The sequence below is a fragment of the Xenopus tropicalis genome, chromosome 7 (assembly GCF_000004195.4).
Source record: "Xenopus tropicalis strain Nigerian chromosome 7, UCB_Xtro_10.0, whole genome shotgun sequence".
Lineage (NCBI taxonomy): Eukaryota > Metazoa > Chordata > Amphibia > Anura > Pipidae > Xenopus > Xenopus tropicalis.
Genome location: NC_030683.2, coordinates 120,313,286 through 120,327,463, shown reverse-complemented (window position 1 = coordinate 120,327,463; position 14,178 = coordinate 120,313,286). Strand labels below are relative to the sequence as shown.

The window sequence follows — 14,178 nt, the reverse complement described above, 5'->3', positions numbered from 1 at the left end:
TGCAGTCGCTTCCGCTGGGTATTCTCCCTCCGAAACGGCGGGGGGGTTGTAGTGCTGCCGGCAAAGGATGATCTGACATGCTGTGAGGGGGATTGACAAGATGGCGGCGGACAAGATGGCAGCGCAGTTCTCTGAAAAAGTATGTAGGTTCTAGTATGTGTATCTCTGTAAATCTTTCATTAGGCAAGCCAGGAATATAGCGTTTTTACTCAGCAATAGTAGTACTATTTAATAGTGTGCTTCATAGATTTTGACTTTCCTTCTCCTTTAAACATTAAATAAACCCAATAGGGCTGTTCTGCCCCCAATAAGGGGTAATTATATCTTAGTTGGGATCAAGTACAGGTACTGTTTTATTATTACAGAGAAAAGGGAATCATTTAACCATTAAATAAACCCAATAGGGCTGTTCTGCCCCCAATAAGGGGTAATTATATCTTAGTTGGGATCAAGTACAGGTACTGTTTTATTATTACAGAGAAAAGGGAATCATTTAACCATTAAATAAACCCAATAGGGCTGTTCTGCCCCAATAAGGGGTAATTATATCTTAGTTGGGATCAAGTACAGGTACTGTTTTATTATTACAGAGAAAAGGGAATCATTTAACCATTAAATAAACCCAATAGGACTGTTCTGCCCCAATAAGGGGTAATTATATCTTAGTTGGGATCAAGTACAGGTACTGTTTTATTATTACAGAGAAAAGGGAATCATTTAACCATTAAATAAACCCAATAGGGCTGTTCTGCCCCCAATAAGGGGTAATTATATCTTAGTTGGGATCAAGTACAGGTACTGTTTTATTATTACAGAGAAAAGGGAATCATTTTTAAAAATCAGAATTATTGGATTCAAATGGAGTCTATAGGAGACAGCCTATTTCTGTATTGTTTAGCAGCTTACCAGATGCATACTTGCTAATGGAGCTAATGGAGCATTAACATTTGCATTACTTTGCAGTAGTGATGAGCGAATCTGTCCCGTTTTGCTTCACCGTAAAATTTGTGAGACAACAGAAACGAATTTTCAAAACAGCAAAAAATCCGCAAAATGCGTTTGCCATTTGTCGCCCACATCCTTTTTTTTTGGCGTGCTCGTTTTTTTTTTTTTGCCACAACCGCAACTTTTTTTGACTCGCAGTAAATTTTCCTGCAACCAATTTTCGCCGAAGTATCGGTGAACAATTTGCCAATGATGAAATCACTACAATGTGGCCGGCTATGCCCAAACGTTTGCACTGCAGTGTATGCCCAATGTGAGTAGAATGGCACTGACAGACAGGCAGCGTATGCCCGTGAGTGATTAATCTGTGCCGGAACACAACAGGCCCAATACCCTCCTGACAACAACAATGTTATGTTAGTGACAAACTGAACAGAAAGTTCTTGGCATTTAGTTTCGGGCACTGACTGCCAGACTTACAGGCAGAAAAGGACCAGCTGTGTAGAAGTGGGTGCTTAGGCATCAAAATGTTTAGAGCTTAATACGTAAAAATTCACCCATGTTCTATTCATTCCTATGGGATTTTTAGAAACATATTCATCAATGGGTGAAAGTCATAACTCACCATTTAATAAATACGCTTCTATAAATCCTATAAGAATGAATAGAATGTAGGTGAGTTTTTGTGTATTAAAGGGGACTTAGCATGACTAATTTTTATAGTTTTTGAAATATTTCCCTTCTTTTTCTGACTCTTTCCAGCTTTCAAACAGGGGTCACTGACCCCAACAGCCCATAGACTATTGCTCTGTGAGGCTGCGGTTTTATTGCTAATGTTACTTTTTATTACTTATCTCTCTATTCAGCCCCTCTCCTATTCATATATCGGTCACTCTCTCAAATCCCTCCCTGGTTACTAAGGTAAATTAGACTCTGGCAACCAGATAGCTGCGGAAATTCCAAACTGGAGAGCTGCTGAACAAAAAATAAAATCATTAAAAAAAACTACCAGTAATAAAAAACAAAGACTAATTGCAAACTGTCACAGAACAGCACTCTCTACATCAGTGATCCCCAACCAGTGGCTCAGGGGTAACATGTTGCTCCCCAACCCCTTGGGTGTTGCTCTCAGTGCCCCCAAACCAGGGAGTTATTTTTGAATTCCTGACTTGGGGGCAAGTTTTGGTTGAATAAAAACAAGATTTCCTACCAAATAAAGCCCCTGCAAGCTGATAGGGTGCATAGAGGCTGCCTAATAGCCAATCACAGCCCTTATTTGGCACCTCCATGAACTTTTATGGTGCTTGTGTTGCTCCCCAAGTCTTTTTACATTTGACTGTGGCTCACAAGTAAGAAAGGTTGGGGATCCCTGCTCTACATCATACTAAAAGTTAATGTAAAGCTGAACAACCCCTTTAAGCTCTAAACTCTAAACATTTTGATAAATCTGCCCCTGGGTCACATTAGTCTTCATTAGGGAGCCAAGAAATAGCCAGGGAGCAGAAGCCATCAAAAGGAATGTCACTTACCTGCAAAGCAAGGAGGGGGGTCTTAACATGCGTGTTCTTTGTGAACAACTTTATTATTAACTTAACAGCAACCTCCTTCTGGAGAAGCCTCCTTTGTGGGCAGATATCTTCAGGATATGGGTCTCTCCCTTATTGGGGCAGAACAGCCCTATTGGGTTTATTTCATGGTTAAATGATTCCCTTTTCTCTGTAATAATAAAACAGTACCTGTACTTGATCCCAACTAAGATATAATTACCCCTTATTGGGGGCAGAACAGCCCTATTGGGTTTATTTAATGGTTAAATGATTCCCTTTTCTCTGTAATAATAAAACAGTACCTGTACTTGATCCCAACTAAGATATAATTACCCCTTATTGGGGCAGAACAGCCCTATTGGGATTATTTAATGGTTAATTGATTCCCTTTTCTCTGTAATAATAAAACAGTACCTGTACTTGATCCCAACTAAGATATAATTACCCCTTATTGGGGCAGAACAGCCCTATTGGGATTATTTAATGGTTAATTGATTCCCTTTTCTCTGTAATAATAAAACAGTACCTGTACTTGATCCCAACTAAGATATAATTACCCCTTATTGGGGCAGAACAGCCCTATTGGGATTATTTAATGGTTAAATGATTCCCTTTTCTCTGTAATAATAAAACAGTACCTGTACTTGATCCCAACTAAGATATAATTACCCCTTATTGGGGCAGAACAGTCCTATTGGGTTTATTTAATGGTTAAATGATTCCCTTTTCTCTGTAATAATAAAACAGTACCTGTACTTGATCCCAACTAAGATATAATTACCCCTTATTGGGGGCAAAACAAGCCCTATTGGGTTTATTCACTATTTAAATGATTTTTAGCAGACTTAAGTTATGGAGATCCAAATTACAGAATGATCACTTATCCAGAAAACCCCATGTCCCGAGCATTCTGGATAACAGGTCCCATACCTGTATATATGTGCAGAGATCATATTTATTTTTTAGACTTTGGTTAAAATTGGTAAATGCTTGTAAATATATGATCCAAATTTACTGATGCATATGTGGTTTTATATTGGGTTTTTGTTTATATCTAAGGCAGAATATCTGCTTTTTTTTCTAATTGTATTATTTTTTGTATGTTTTTTCAAGTTGCTTGTTTTTCAATAGAATAAAAATGCCCATGAAGTACATAATGGCTCTGTGCATATAGCTATGGAGACTGTATAACAGTTGCAGTTCTACAATTACATATATATATATATATATCCCTGTGCTTTGCTCTGGAATGAGACAGTGCTGCAGCGGCACAGAATAGTCCCCCTCGGCGCTGTGTGCCCCGGCCGGCCCGACTCTCTAATCTTTGTACCTTCTCCCTGAGCAGCAGCGACACACCCCTGGCACATCAGTCACTGTAGCTGGGTGAGACACTGACAGATAGGAGGCAGGCAGGGCAATAACAGAAATCAGCTGCAGCAATTTGTCAGGGCGGAGGGTGGCTTTTTTTTTTTCCTTGATGTCATTGCTTTGGCGTGGGCACTTCATTTATAAGCCCATAGGGAGCCATTCAGGCAACACAAGCTCAACAAGCGCACAACAACATAGGGCAAGGGGGCCATCCCATGCAGGTAAGAAAAAAACATATATCTATATCTATATATATATTCTCTACTATCTTTTCTTTATGTCTTTCACTTTCAAACCTTGACAAGTTAATGAGTTTAAATTAATTAATTTTAAAAGTATGCAGAAAGTAATAACAGAAATAACTATATATATATATATATATTTGGATCTCTTTCCTTAAATAAATTTGTTATTTTTTGTCAAGTCCTGGTGTGTGCAGCTTACTTTCTTGCTATATATATATATATATATATATATATATATATACAGTATATATATATATATAGTATATAGGTATATAATAGGTATAGGTATATATAATAGGTATAGGACCTGTTATTCAGTATGCTTGGGACCTGGGGTTTTCTGGATAAGGGGTCTTTCTATAATATGGATCTCCATACCAAATCATTTTAACATTAAATGAACCCATTTGGATTGTTTTGCCCCCAATAAGGGGTAATTATATTTTAGGTGGGATTAAATACAAGGTACAGGTATGGGATCCCTTATCTGGAAACCTGTTACCCAGAAAGCTCCGGATTACGGAAAGCCTATCTCCCATAGACTCCATTTTAATAAAATAATTTAGATTTTTAAAACTGATTTCCTATTTCTCTGTAATAATAAAACAGGCCCTTGTATTTAATCCTAAAATATAATTAATCCTTATTGAATGCAAAACAATTCTGCTGGCTTTAATTAATGTTTTATTGATTTTTTTTAGTAGACTTAAGGTATGGAAATACCCTTTATCCGGAATACCCTTGGTCCCAAGCATTCTGGATAACGGGTCCCATACCTGTACTGTCTTATTATTACAAAGATATTTTCTCATAATGGAGTCTATGGGAGGTGACTTTTCCGTAATTCAGGACTTTCTGGATAACGGATCCCATAGCTGTATATATATATATATGTGTGTGTGTGTATTTCTACTGCAGAGCAGACTGGGTGCATACACAGTATTATCATAGTAACAATTACAAGTTCTGCTGCTGCTCCTGTAACTGTGGGTTGGTTACTGTATTTACTGGAGATATTGGACTATTGTTATAGTTTTTGGATTATTTGCCTTCCTCTTCTGACTTTTTCCAGCTTCCAAATGGGGATCACTGTCCCCAGCAGTCAAAAAGCTATTGCTCTGTTATTTTTATTGCTTGGCTTTCTATGCAGCCCCCTCTACTATTCATATCCCAGTCTATCTTTCAAACCACTGCCTGGTTGTCAGGTTAACTTGGACCCTAGCAACCAGATAGCCGCTGAAATTACTGGGGAGCTGCTGAATGAAAACCCTAATGAATTCAAAAACTAAAACTGCAAATAATAAAAAATGAAGACCAATTGCAAAGTGAAATAAAGCAATCAGACATTATGTAAGAGCTGTCGGGGGAAGCGCACAAACACAATACTGTGCTCCTTATATAAATATACAGTTTTAAAAGGTTTTAAAGTAATAAAAGCAGCTCATTTTTATTGTTTTAAAACCCTTTTTAAACTGTGTATATATATATATATAATAATTGCTGGTGTTTATACATATACAGTCAAGGCGCTGGATCAGTGGATAGTTTGTGATTATTCAGTGCCGACTGCGGTTTCTGTTTTATTGCTACTGATAAACTAGAGTTACAATGTTTTGCTCTGCTTTCTCTTTCCTATGTATATACTGTATGTGCCTGTACATGCTGAGCCTTCTGACTGATTGTTCTATCCATAGAGATACGGCTGGTTTAGCCCAGTATTGTTGTGGGAGTATTGGATCCTACAGGGGTGCCGTGCCCTTTGAAATATTGCTCACTTGCTTTGTTGTAGGGAAGATGTGGAGAGTTGTAGTTCAACAAGAAAAGGCTCTTTGCATGGGGAAAGTGGAGTTCTTATTTGTGTATCGTGCTATTTGTGCGTATGCGCTCCCTAGATGATAAACATGTTGATACAGGATCATATGTGAGGTTCTGTACAACTTTCATCCGGATTAAGTAAGAATTGTTTGCATAATAGGACTCTATGGGGAATGGCGTTACTGTATGAGAGAGGTTTCTGGGTAATGGGCTTCTGGGTAATGGGTTTCTGGGTAATGCCAGCTGCTCAGTGATTTACTGAATGTATAAGGTTAGGGGGAAAGAATTCTACTGGCTCTTCTTTCTCTTCCTTTCCCACCAATAATGCACTTTGTGGCAAGTGTAGGGCGCAGGGTCCATGCCAAGTTGTGGCAAGTTGAGTGAGTGTAGGGTCCATGCCAAGTTGGGGCAAGTTGAGTGAGTGCAGTGTCCATGCCAAGTTGTGGCAAGTTGAGTGAGTGTAGGGCTCATACCAAGTTGGGGCAAGTTGAGTGAGTGCAGGGCCCATGCCAAGTTGGGGCAAGTTGAGTGAGTGTAGGGCCCATGCCAAGTTGGGGCAAGTTGAGTGAGTGCAGGGCCCATGCCAAGTTGGGGCAAGTTGAGTGAGTGCAGGGTCCATGCCAAGTTGGGGCAAGTTGAGTGAGTGCAGGGTCCATGCCAAGTTGGGGCAAGTTGAGTGAGTGCAGGGCCCATGCCAAGTTGTGGCAAGTTGAGTGAGTGTAGGGCCCATGCCAAGTTGGGGCAAGTTGAGTGAGTGCAGGGCCCATGCCAAGTTGTGGCAAGTTGAGTGAGTGCAGGGCCCATGCCAAGTTGTGGCAAGTTGAGTGAGTGCAGGGCCCATGCCAAGTTGTGGCAAGTTGAGTGAGTGCAGGGCCCATGCCAAGTTGTGGCAAGTTGAGTGAGTGTAGGGCCCATGCCAAGTTGGGGCAAGTTGAGTGAGTGCAGGGCCCATGCCAAGTTGGGGCAAGTTGAGTGAGTGCAGAGCCCATGCCAAGTTGGGGCAAGTTGAGTGAGTGTAGGGCCCATGCCAAGTTGGGGCAAGTTGAGTGAGTGCAGGGCCCATGCCAAGTTGGGGCAAGTTGAGTGAGTGCAGGGTCCATTTTCTTTTTTTCGATTCAGATTTTTAGAGCTAATTTGCAGGGAAAAAAAAGACTTTTCCAAGATTTACTATGCAGGGAAGATTTATCAAAATGTGAAATTAAAGTTCATCACAGAAAAAATCACCCACTTACTATTCATTCCCATGGGATTTTTAGAAGGGTGTTTATCACTGAGTGAAAGTTAGAGTTCACCATTTGCTAAATACACTTCTAAAAATCCCATAGGAATAAATAGAAAATGGGTGAATTTCTGTGATCTGAAATTTTGCTAAATCTGCCCCTAAAACAACAAGATCTAGACTAGAAATTCTAAGCATAACACTCCAATACAAGTATGGAATCTAGAATTTAGAACCTATTATTCAGAAAGCTCCAAAGTACAGGAATGTTATTTTCCATACAGTCCTATGTACTATGAACTATGTACTATAAGGTAACTACGTTGCATAAATCCATGCTGCTGGGAAATCAGCCCTATGTGTAGGATATATAATATGTTCTAGAATGTCCTATACATAGCAACTTTGCAATTAGTCTTCATTTTTTATAGTTTTTAAATGATTTAGCGTCCCCTTTATACCTGTTTAGCTTTTAGATGGGGGGGTCACTGACCCCAGCAGCTAAAAACTATATTTTTATGAGCTTACAAATGTATTATTATTGTTGCTTTTTATTTTTTATCCTTTAGGCCCCCTTTTATTCATATTCATGCCTTTCATTTGAACCACTGCCTGGTTGCTAAGGTAAACAAGACCCTAGCAACCAGATTGGTGTTATTTAGCTAAGCTACAAAACACAGTTTTTTGAAGGAGAACAACCCTATCAAAGTACGGGGATCCCAATGGCAGATCCCTATACTATTTGGCAGCCAATCAGCTGCATTAGGTGACATCAGTATTTTCCTCAACTCCTATAATTATTTGTATTTTTTGTTGTAATTCCTAGAGATCCTAATTAAGAAAAGCCACTGCAATGAAAGAAGAACAGTTATGGCTCGGGGTTGTGCGCAGGATATTAACCTTTGGATTTGCCTGCTTGGTGTTGACTGGAGTGACTTGGGCTTTTGCCGACAGCATTCCTTTAGTTACGGACGAGTTTCGTATCTTGGCCTTCGGCATTTATGGAGCATTTCTTAGCGTCCATCTTGTGATTCAGAGCTTATTTGCCTTCTTGGAACACAGGAAGATGAAACGAGATGATAACATCTGCACTTACACCAAAATGGTGGCCCTGACCATATCAGCCTTCCAGGAAGACCCGGTCTATCTACGAGAATGTCTGGAGTCCGTCAAAAACACTCACTATCCACCGGACAAGCTGAAAGTCATCATGGTCATTGACGGTAACAGCCCTGAAGACCAATACATGATGGACATGTTCAAAGAGGTGTTTGCCGGGGAGGATATAGGAACAATCTGCTGGCAGAACAACTACCATTCTTGGAAGCCAGAAAACGCTGCAAAGAGCCCGGAAACTGCCCAACAGGATGAAAACGATACCATAGCCAGAAGCCAGCAGGAACAGTCCGATGATCTGCCAGAGACCACTATCGACGCGGACTATGAGATCGAGGTTGAGGATCCCGAGCTTGGCGAGGTTGAGCATCTGATCAAATCCAAGCGATGTGTCTGCATTATGCAGAAATGGGGGGGAAAGAGAGAAGTCATGTACACGGCTTTCAAAGCCCTCGGGGAGTCAGTGGATTATGTTCAGGTATGTATTGGTCAATAATTCCATGTATAAAGGTCCCCATACACGGGCCGATTCTAGCTGCCAATATGGGTCCATAAGACCGATTCGGCAGCTAATCGGCCCATGTATGGGGACTAGCGACAGGCCTGCCCGACCGATATCTGGCCTGTAATCGGCCAGATCTCACTTGGGCAGGTTAGAAAATCTAGTCGGATCGGGGACCGCATCGGCTCGTTGATGCGGTCCCCAGACTGACTTTGCCTATACCCGTCATTATAATTCCAGGGCCAAACAATCGAATTACCCTGGATTCTACCGATATCGCTCACCCGTAGGTGGGGGATATCGGGAGAAGATCCAGCGGATCTTAAGGTGTATGGGCACCTTAAGAACCTTTCCCAGTGGCTAACCCTATCCATGCGTTTTCACCTATCTATCACCCAAGATCTGTTCTAGAGCTTAACTGTCTCTGTGAGCAGTTCTTTATGTGGTGTAAACCGAGATGGCCAGTTGTATTTCACTTATTGAGGTGTTTGCCTGCTTGACAGCTTAACAATAACCAAAACTAGGCAACCTAAGTCAGTTGACCAGTTGAACGGCATATGCCGCCAAGATGATAATTAATTATCAAAATCTGGTTGACTACAATTGTTCAGTATGAAAATGATGCAGCATGAATGTGAAGTCATCAATAAATCTAGAACAGTGATCCACAACCAGTGGCTCGCGAACAACATGTTGCTCCCCAACCCCTTGGATGTTGCTCCCAGTGGCCTCAAAGCAGGGGCTTATTTTTGAATTCCTGGTTTGGAGGCAAGTTCTGGAGGCATAAGGCCATGGGTACTGCCAAACAGAGTCTTTTGTAGGCTGCCAATCAATATTGGGATACCAAATAGCCAATCACAGCTCTTATTGATCAACCCCTGGGAACATTTAATGTTGCTCATGGTTAAAAAAAAAGGTTGGGGACCCCTGATCTAGAACATCAATATGACATAATTCCTGGAATTTGAAAAGTTCTATGCTTTTTCCATAGGTTTGTGACTCAGACACCAAGCTGGACCCACTGGCGACACTTGAGCTTGTTAAAGTCCTAGAATCTAATGACCGTTATGGAGCAGTGGGAGGTGACGTGAGGATCTTGAATCTAGAAGAATCCTACATCAGCTTTATGAGCAGCCTCAGATACTGGATTGCTTTTAATGTGGAGAGAGCCTGCCAGTCCTACTTTGACTGTGTTTCCTGTATCAGTGGACCACTTGGTGAGTCACATTTTCATGTTCTAGATGTAAGGGAATGTGTACAATGGCTTTGAGCAAGCCAAACATCATATATTTTAAAGGATAACCTAAACTGAGCACAGGTTATTGTGTTATGCTGGGCACTTTTAGAAAAATTTATCCACGTGGAACACTAAATAGGCTAAAATTATTGTCCAAATTGGACAATTGTTTGTCCAATCACCATGTCAACAGGGTGACTACCTAAATATCCAAACAGTCTTGTCAAGTTCTGAGTAGGTCTCTTAGACTGCCCATACAATTAAATGTTGGGCCCGTTTGGTTGAAATTGGGCCATTTATAGTAAAAAGTAGTGAAGAACGACTTGAGTTTTACCCACACAACTGTAGCAGCAATAAAAGATCTCTCACTGGACAGTAGTTACCTGTATTTGGCCTGTTTCTGTAGATAAAAGGAACGTAAGAAGTCAATACTTACATAGTCTACATGAGGTCATTGCTATAGGTGCTGATATTTATGTTACTTTCCCATCATAGGTCTTTATCGAAATGACCTTCTCCAAACTTTCCTTGAGTCGTGGTACAATCAGAAGTTTTTGGGGACTCACTGCACTTTTGGAGATGACCGCCACCTAACTAATCGAATGTTGAGCATTGGTTACGCGACTAAGTAAGTATCACGGCATGGCAAGAACCACAAAATCTACAATAGAAAATATTTGAGTTGACTAGAGTATAAGATTCAGTATAAAACAGCCTTTGCTTGAATATACACAGGGTTGGACTGGGCCAGTGGGGCAGCCAGAAATGACCCCGTGGGCCCTGCCAACCCAAACCCAATCCCCACTGACCAGCGATCCCCCAGTGATCTCCCTCCCTTCAATCACGACGAAGATAAACATAATGTACACGTACTTGGGAGGGGGTGGGATTTATGCAGTGATCCCTGAGGGTGTGGGGTTCACGGCAGGGTCCCTTGGGGGGTGTAGGGGCCACTGACTATGCGCAATTATTATTATTCAAGCAAAGGTCAAGGGTACTATGGAAGCTGACACCATCTACATCCGGTGCCACCTCAGGGTCCTAAACTAACTGCATCCCCCAACTTGCGGAAGTGACGTCATATAAAAATGGCGCACGACATCACTTCCACTTGGTGTGACATCACTTCTGCTGCAAGTGACATCACGTCTGTCAAACATTGTTGCTAAACCCTCATCCCCCCCAGCTCCACCACCGGATTTATGCAGGTAACATCTGGCAGCAGTTGGGGACGTTTTTTATTTTTTAATATATCGATAATATAGGTACACAATGGTCGCCCAATGGTAGACCAGGGGTGGCCAGACCTTTTTCATCGGCGATCGACCGATGACTGGGTATGCGGAAGTGCGGCATCACGTACGTACGCATTCACGCAGCACTTCCGCATACCCAGCTTCATCGTGGTCCACCAGAAATCCACGGGTGATCGACTGGTGGACCGTGATCGCCGTTTTGGCCACCCCTGCCCTAGACACAGGCCCTGGGTGCCTATATATAAAAACAGCCCTGGCTGGCACTGGCAATAAGTAAAATGTTCTATTGAGCATTGCTCCATGCTCTTGCCTTGCCCTTCCTTAATGAGTTGATGATGTAACTGGGAAAACCCATGTTCTTCCCCTCTAGCAGTTGATAACTTTGTTCTCTACTTTATTATTAACAAGTCCTGCTTATTTGTACCAGAAAGGGAGTAACCCATCCCTTTAACTCTTCAGGTACACCGCACGTTCCAAGTGCTTTTCGGAAACCCCTGCACAGTTCCTGCGCTGGTTGAACCAACAGACCCGCTGGACCAAGTCCTACTTCAGAGAGTGGCTCTACAACTCCTTGTGGTGGCACAAGCACCATCTCTGGATGACCTACGAGTCGGTCATTGCAGGCATTTTCCCGTTTTTCGTCACTGCCACTGTGGTGCGGCTATTCTTCAGCTGCCATCTGTGGGACATAGTGTGGGTCCTGATCTGCGTCCAGCTCATTGCTACAGTCAAAGCCCTTTATGCCTGCCTGCTCAGGGGCAACCCCATTATGATATTTATGTCCCTTTATGCCATCTTGTACATGGGTGGGCTCCTACCTTCAAAGTACTTTGCCCTAATTACCATGAACAAGAGCAGCTGGGGCACCTCAGGGAGGAAGAAGATTGTGGGAAATTACATACCCCTCCTTCCGTTATCTATTTGGGGGGCTATCCTCTTTACAGGGATTCTTTACACAATCGTTATGATGTCACTATGCACTTCCTGTAGACTTATCGAGGCAGAGAAACGGTACCTGATCTACGGCTCAGCTTTCTACCTCGGCTATTGGGCATTGATGTTCCTTCTCTACTGGTTGTGGGTCAAACGCACCTGTAGGAGGAGGACAGACGATTATGACCTTCAGGGATATACATAAACATAGAACAACGATGCTAAATTCTACAGACTGAGCATCCTCAAGTCTGCACTGATAGCCTGTGGGGCGAGAGTCCTGCGCGGAACCAATTTTTGAGACCTGGACCCAACGGCCAGCAACCTGCAACCTGATCTGCGACTCACTGACCGCCATGAAACAGGAAGTGCTGTTGCTGACATCATCGGAAGTGGGCGGGGGTAGAAAAAATGCTTAAAAATGGTAAAAAGTGGTAAAATATAGGTAATAAAATACAAGGAATATGGATAAGATCCACAACCTGACCTGCAGACCCGCATTTGAAAATACTACATGCAGGGTACCTTGCGGGTAACCCAAGGGTACCCAACCCAACAGCAGAACTTCCTACCATACCGCCCAACATTTGAAAAATGGAAAGTGGGACAAAACTGTATTTTGACCACGCCCATTTTGTGACCACACCCCCTAGATACCACTCCCATTTTACTAAATTTGGTTATTTAAAGTTTGAACACATATCTGGGGGTTTTGGGGCCTTGTTTTAGTGAACTTGCCCTTAAGATGCAAGTCTCAGTTCCCCCAAGAGACCTGTTTAGCTTATTAGTTACAGTTGTATCTCAGTGCAGGGGTTGAGTATTCTGGGGTCTACTTATCTAATTAAGTTTGAGAAACTTTGTATCATTTTTGGCATTCAGCGCAGGAGATCAAAGGCAGTTTTCAATAAGAATCTGGGACTGCGGGTTGAGCTGTTAAAATCGTGACAATCGGGACAGTTGGGAGGAATGCTCTACTTGGGACTGATGCAAAAAGGCCCAGATCCCAATATCCCTGGACCCCCTGTCACAAAATTGGGGCTCTTTGAGAATAAATGTAACAACAGCCAATAGGCCAGGTTATATTTTTACCAACAGTTAGTTATTTATTGTATATACTGTACATTTGCAATGTTCATCCTATGGCACTGACCAGCAGAAATCCGAGGCATTTCCAGCAACGGGTTCCCGTATTGGAGCATCTCAATGATGAATGCTGCTAGAGAACGTCTTTTTTTTTTTACTACTGCACTTAGATTGACACTGATAATGCTTCTCGTACTGATTGGCTGACGTAAATGGATGAACTTGTAAAAGTGACATATACGGTGTTTGTGTTATTTATTCAGGACTCATGGGTAAGTGTTCCGAGTTGCACACGAGCAAAGAAACATGAGCGCGACTTTGTCTGAAATGTACGTTTTACTATTTTTGGTATCATTAATATTATTAATGTTGTTTGTGTTCAGAAAATAAATTATGAATGCATTTTTATCAAGACTGGTTCATTATACAAAATGAGTGATAAGTGATAAGGATTCCGCACCTTAAGTTGGCCATACACGTTCAGATATTAATCTTTTTCCGACGAATGTTCGGATATCGGTCGTACGTTGAAATGTAAAGATTAAGCCTAACATAAGATACAGCCTGAAACTGTAGGATAAAGCCAAAATAATTCAAAACATTGTCTACAATGAATCCCATGATGGCTCCCAGGCGGTCTTCATACACATAGGGGGTGATTTACCAATGGGCGAGTTAAAAAACTTGGTTCGGAAACTCTATTGCCTGGAATTGATTTAGTACAAAAAACCCAAAAACTCAAATGTAAAAATTCACTATCTAAAAGCTTGCAAGTTTCTATAGAAGTCAACGGGAATCGTCATAGGCAAAGTCAAGCTATATTCTCATATTCAAGTTTTTTTAACTCGAAAAATTCAAGATATTCTGTTATTCAAGTTTTCTGTTCGAACAACCTTTCCTTATTAAAAAAAT

At 41.6% G+C, this 14,178-nt stretch overlaps 1 protein-coding gene across 1 annotated transcript; it reads left to right on the top strand.

The window, feature by feature from the left end:
• Window positions 1-7,972: 7,972 nt before the first annotated feature.
• On the top strand, window positions 7,973-13,588 carry has1l (hyaluronan synthase 1 like). The gene is made up of 4 exons (XM_031906791.1): window positions 7,973-8,733; window positions 9,749-9,974; window positions 10,490-10,622; window positions 11,710-13,588. The coding sequence occupies exons 1-4, from the start codon at window positions 7,993-7,995 to the stop codon at window positions 12,386-12,388; spliced, it is 1,779 nt and encodes a 592-aa protein (XP_031762651.1). The 5' UTR covers window positions 7,973-7,992; the 3' UTR covers window positions 12,389-13,588.
• The last annotated feature ends 590 nt before the right edge of the window (window positions 13,589-14,178 follow it).

Bases quoted from the DNA above. Each gene is read 5' to 3' on its own strand.
- has1l (XM_031906791.1), top strand. From the start codon at position 7,993: ATGAAAGAAGAACAGTTATGGCTCGGGGTTGTGCGCAGGATATTAACC. The intron at 9,975-10,489 runs GTGAGTCACATT...TTCCCATCATAG, and splicing joins CTGTATCAGTGGACCACTTG to GTCTTTATCGAAATGACCTT. The intron at 10,623-11,709 runs GTAAGTATCACG...TTAACTCTTCAG, and splicing joins AGCATTGGTTACGCGACTAA to GTACACCGCACGTTCCAAGT.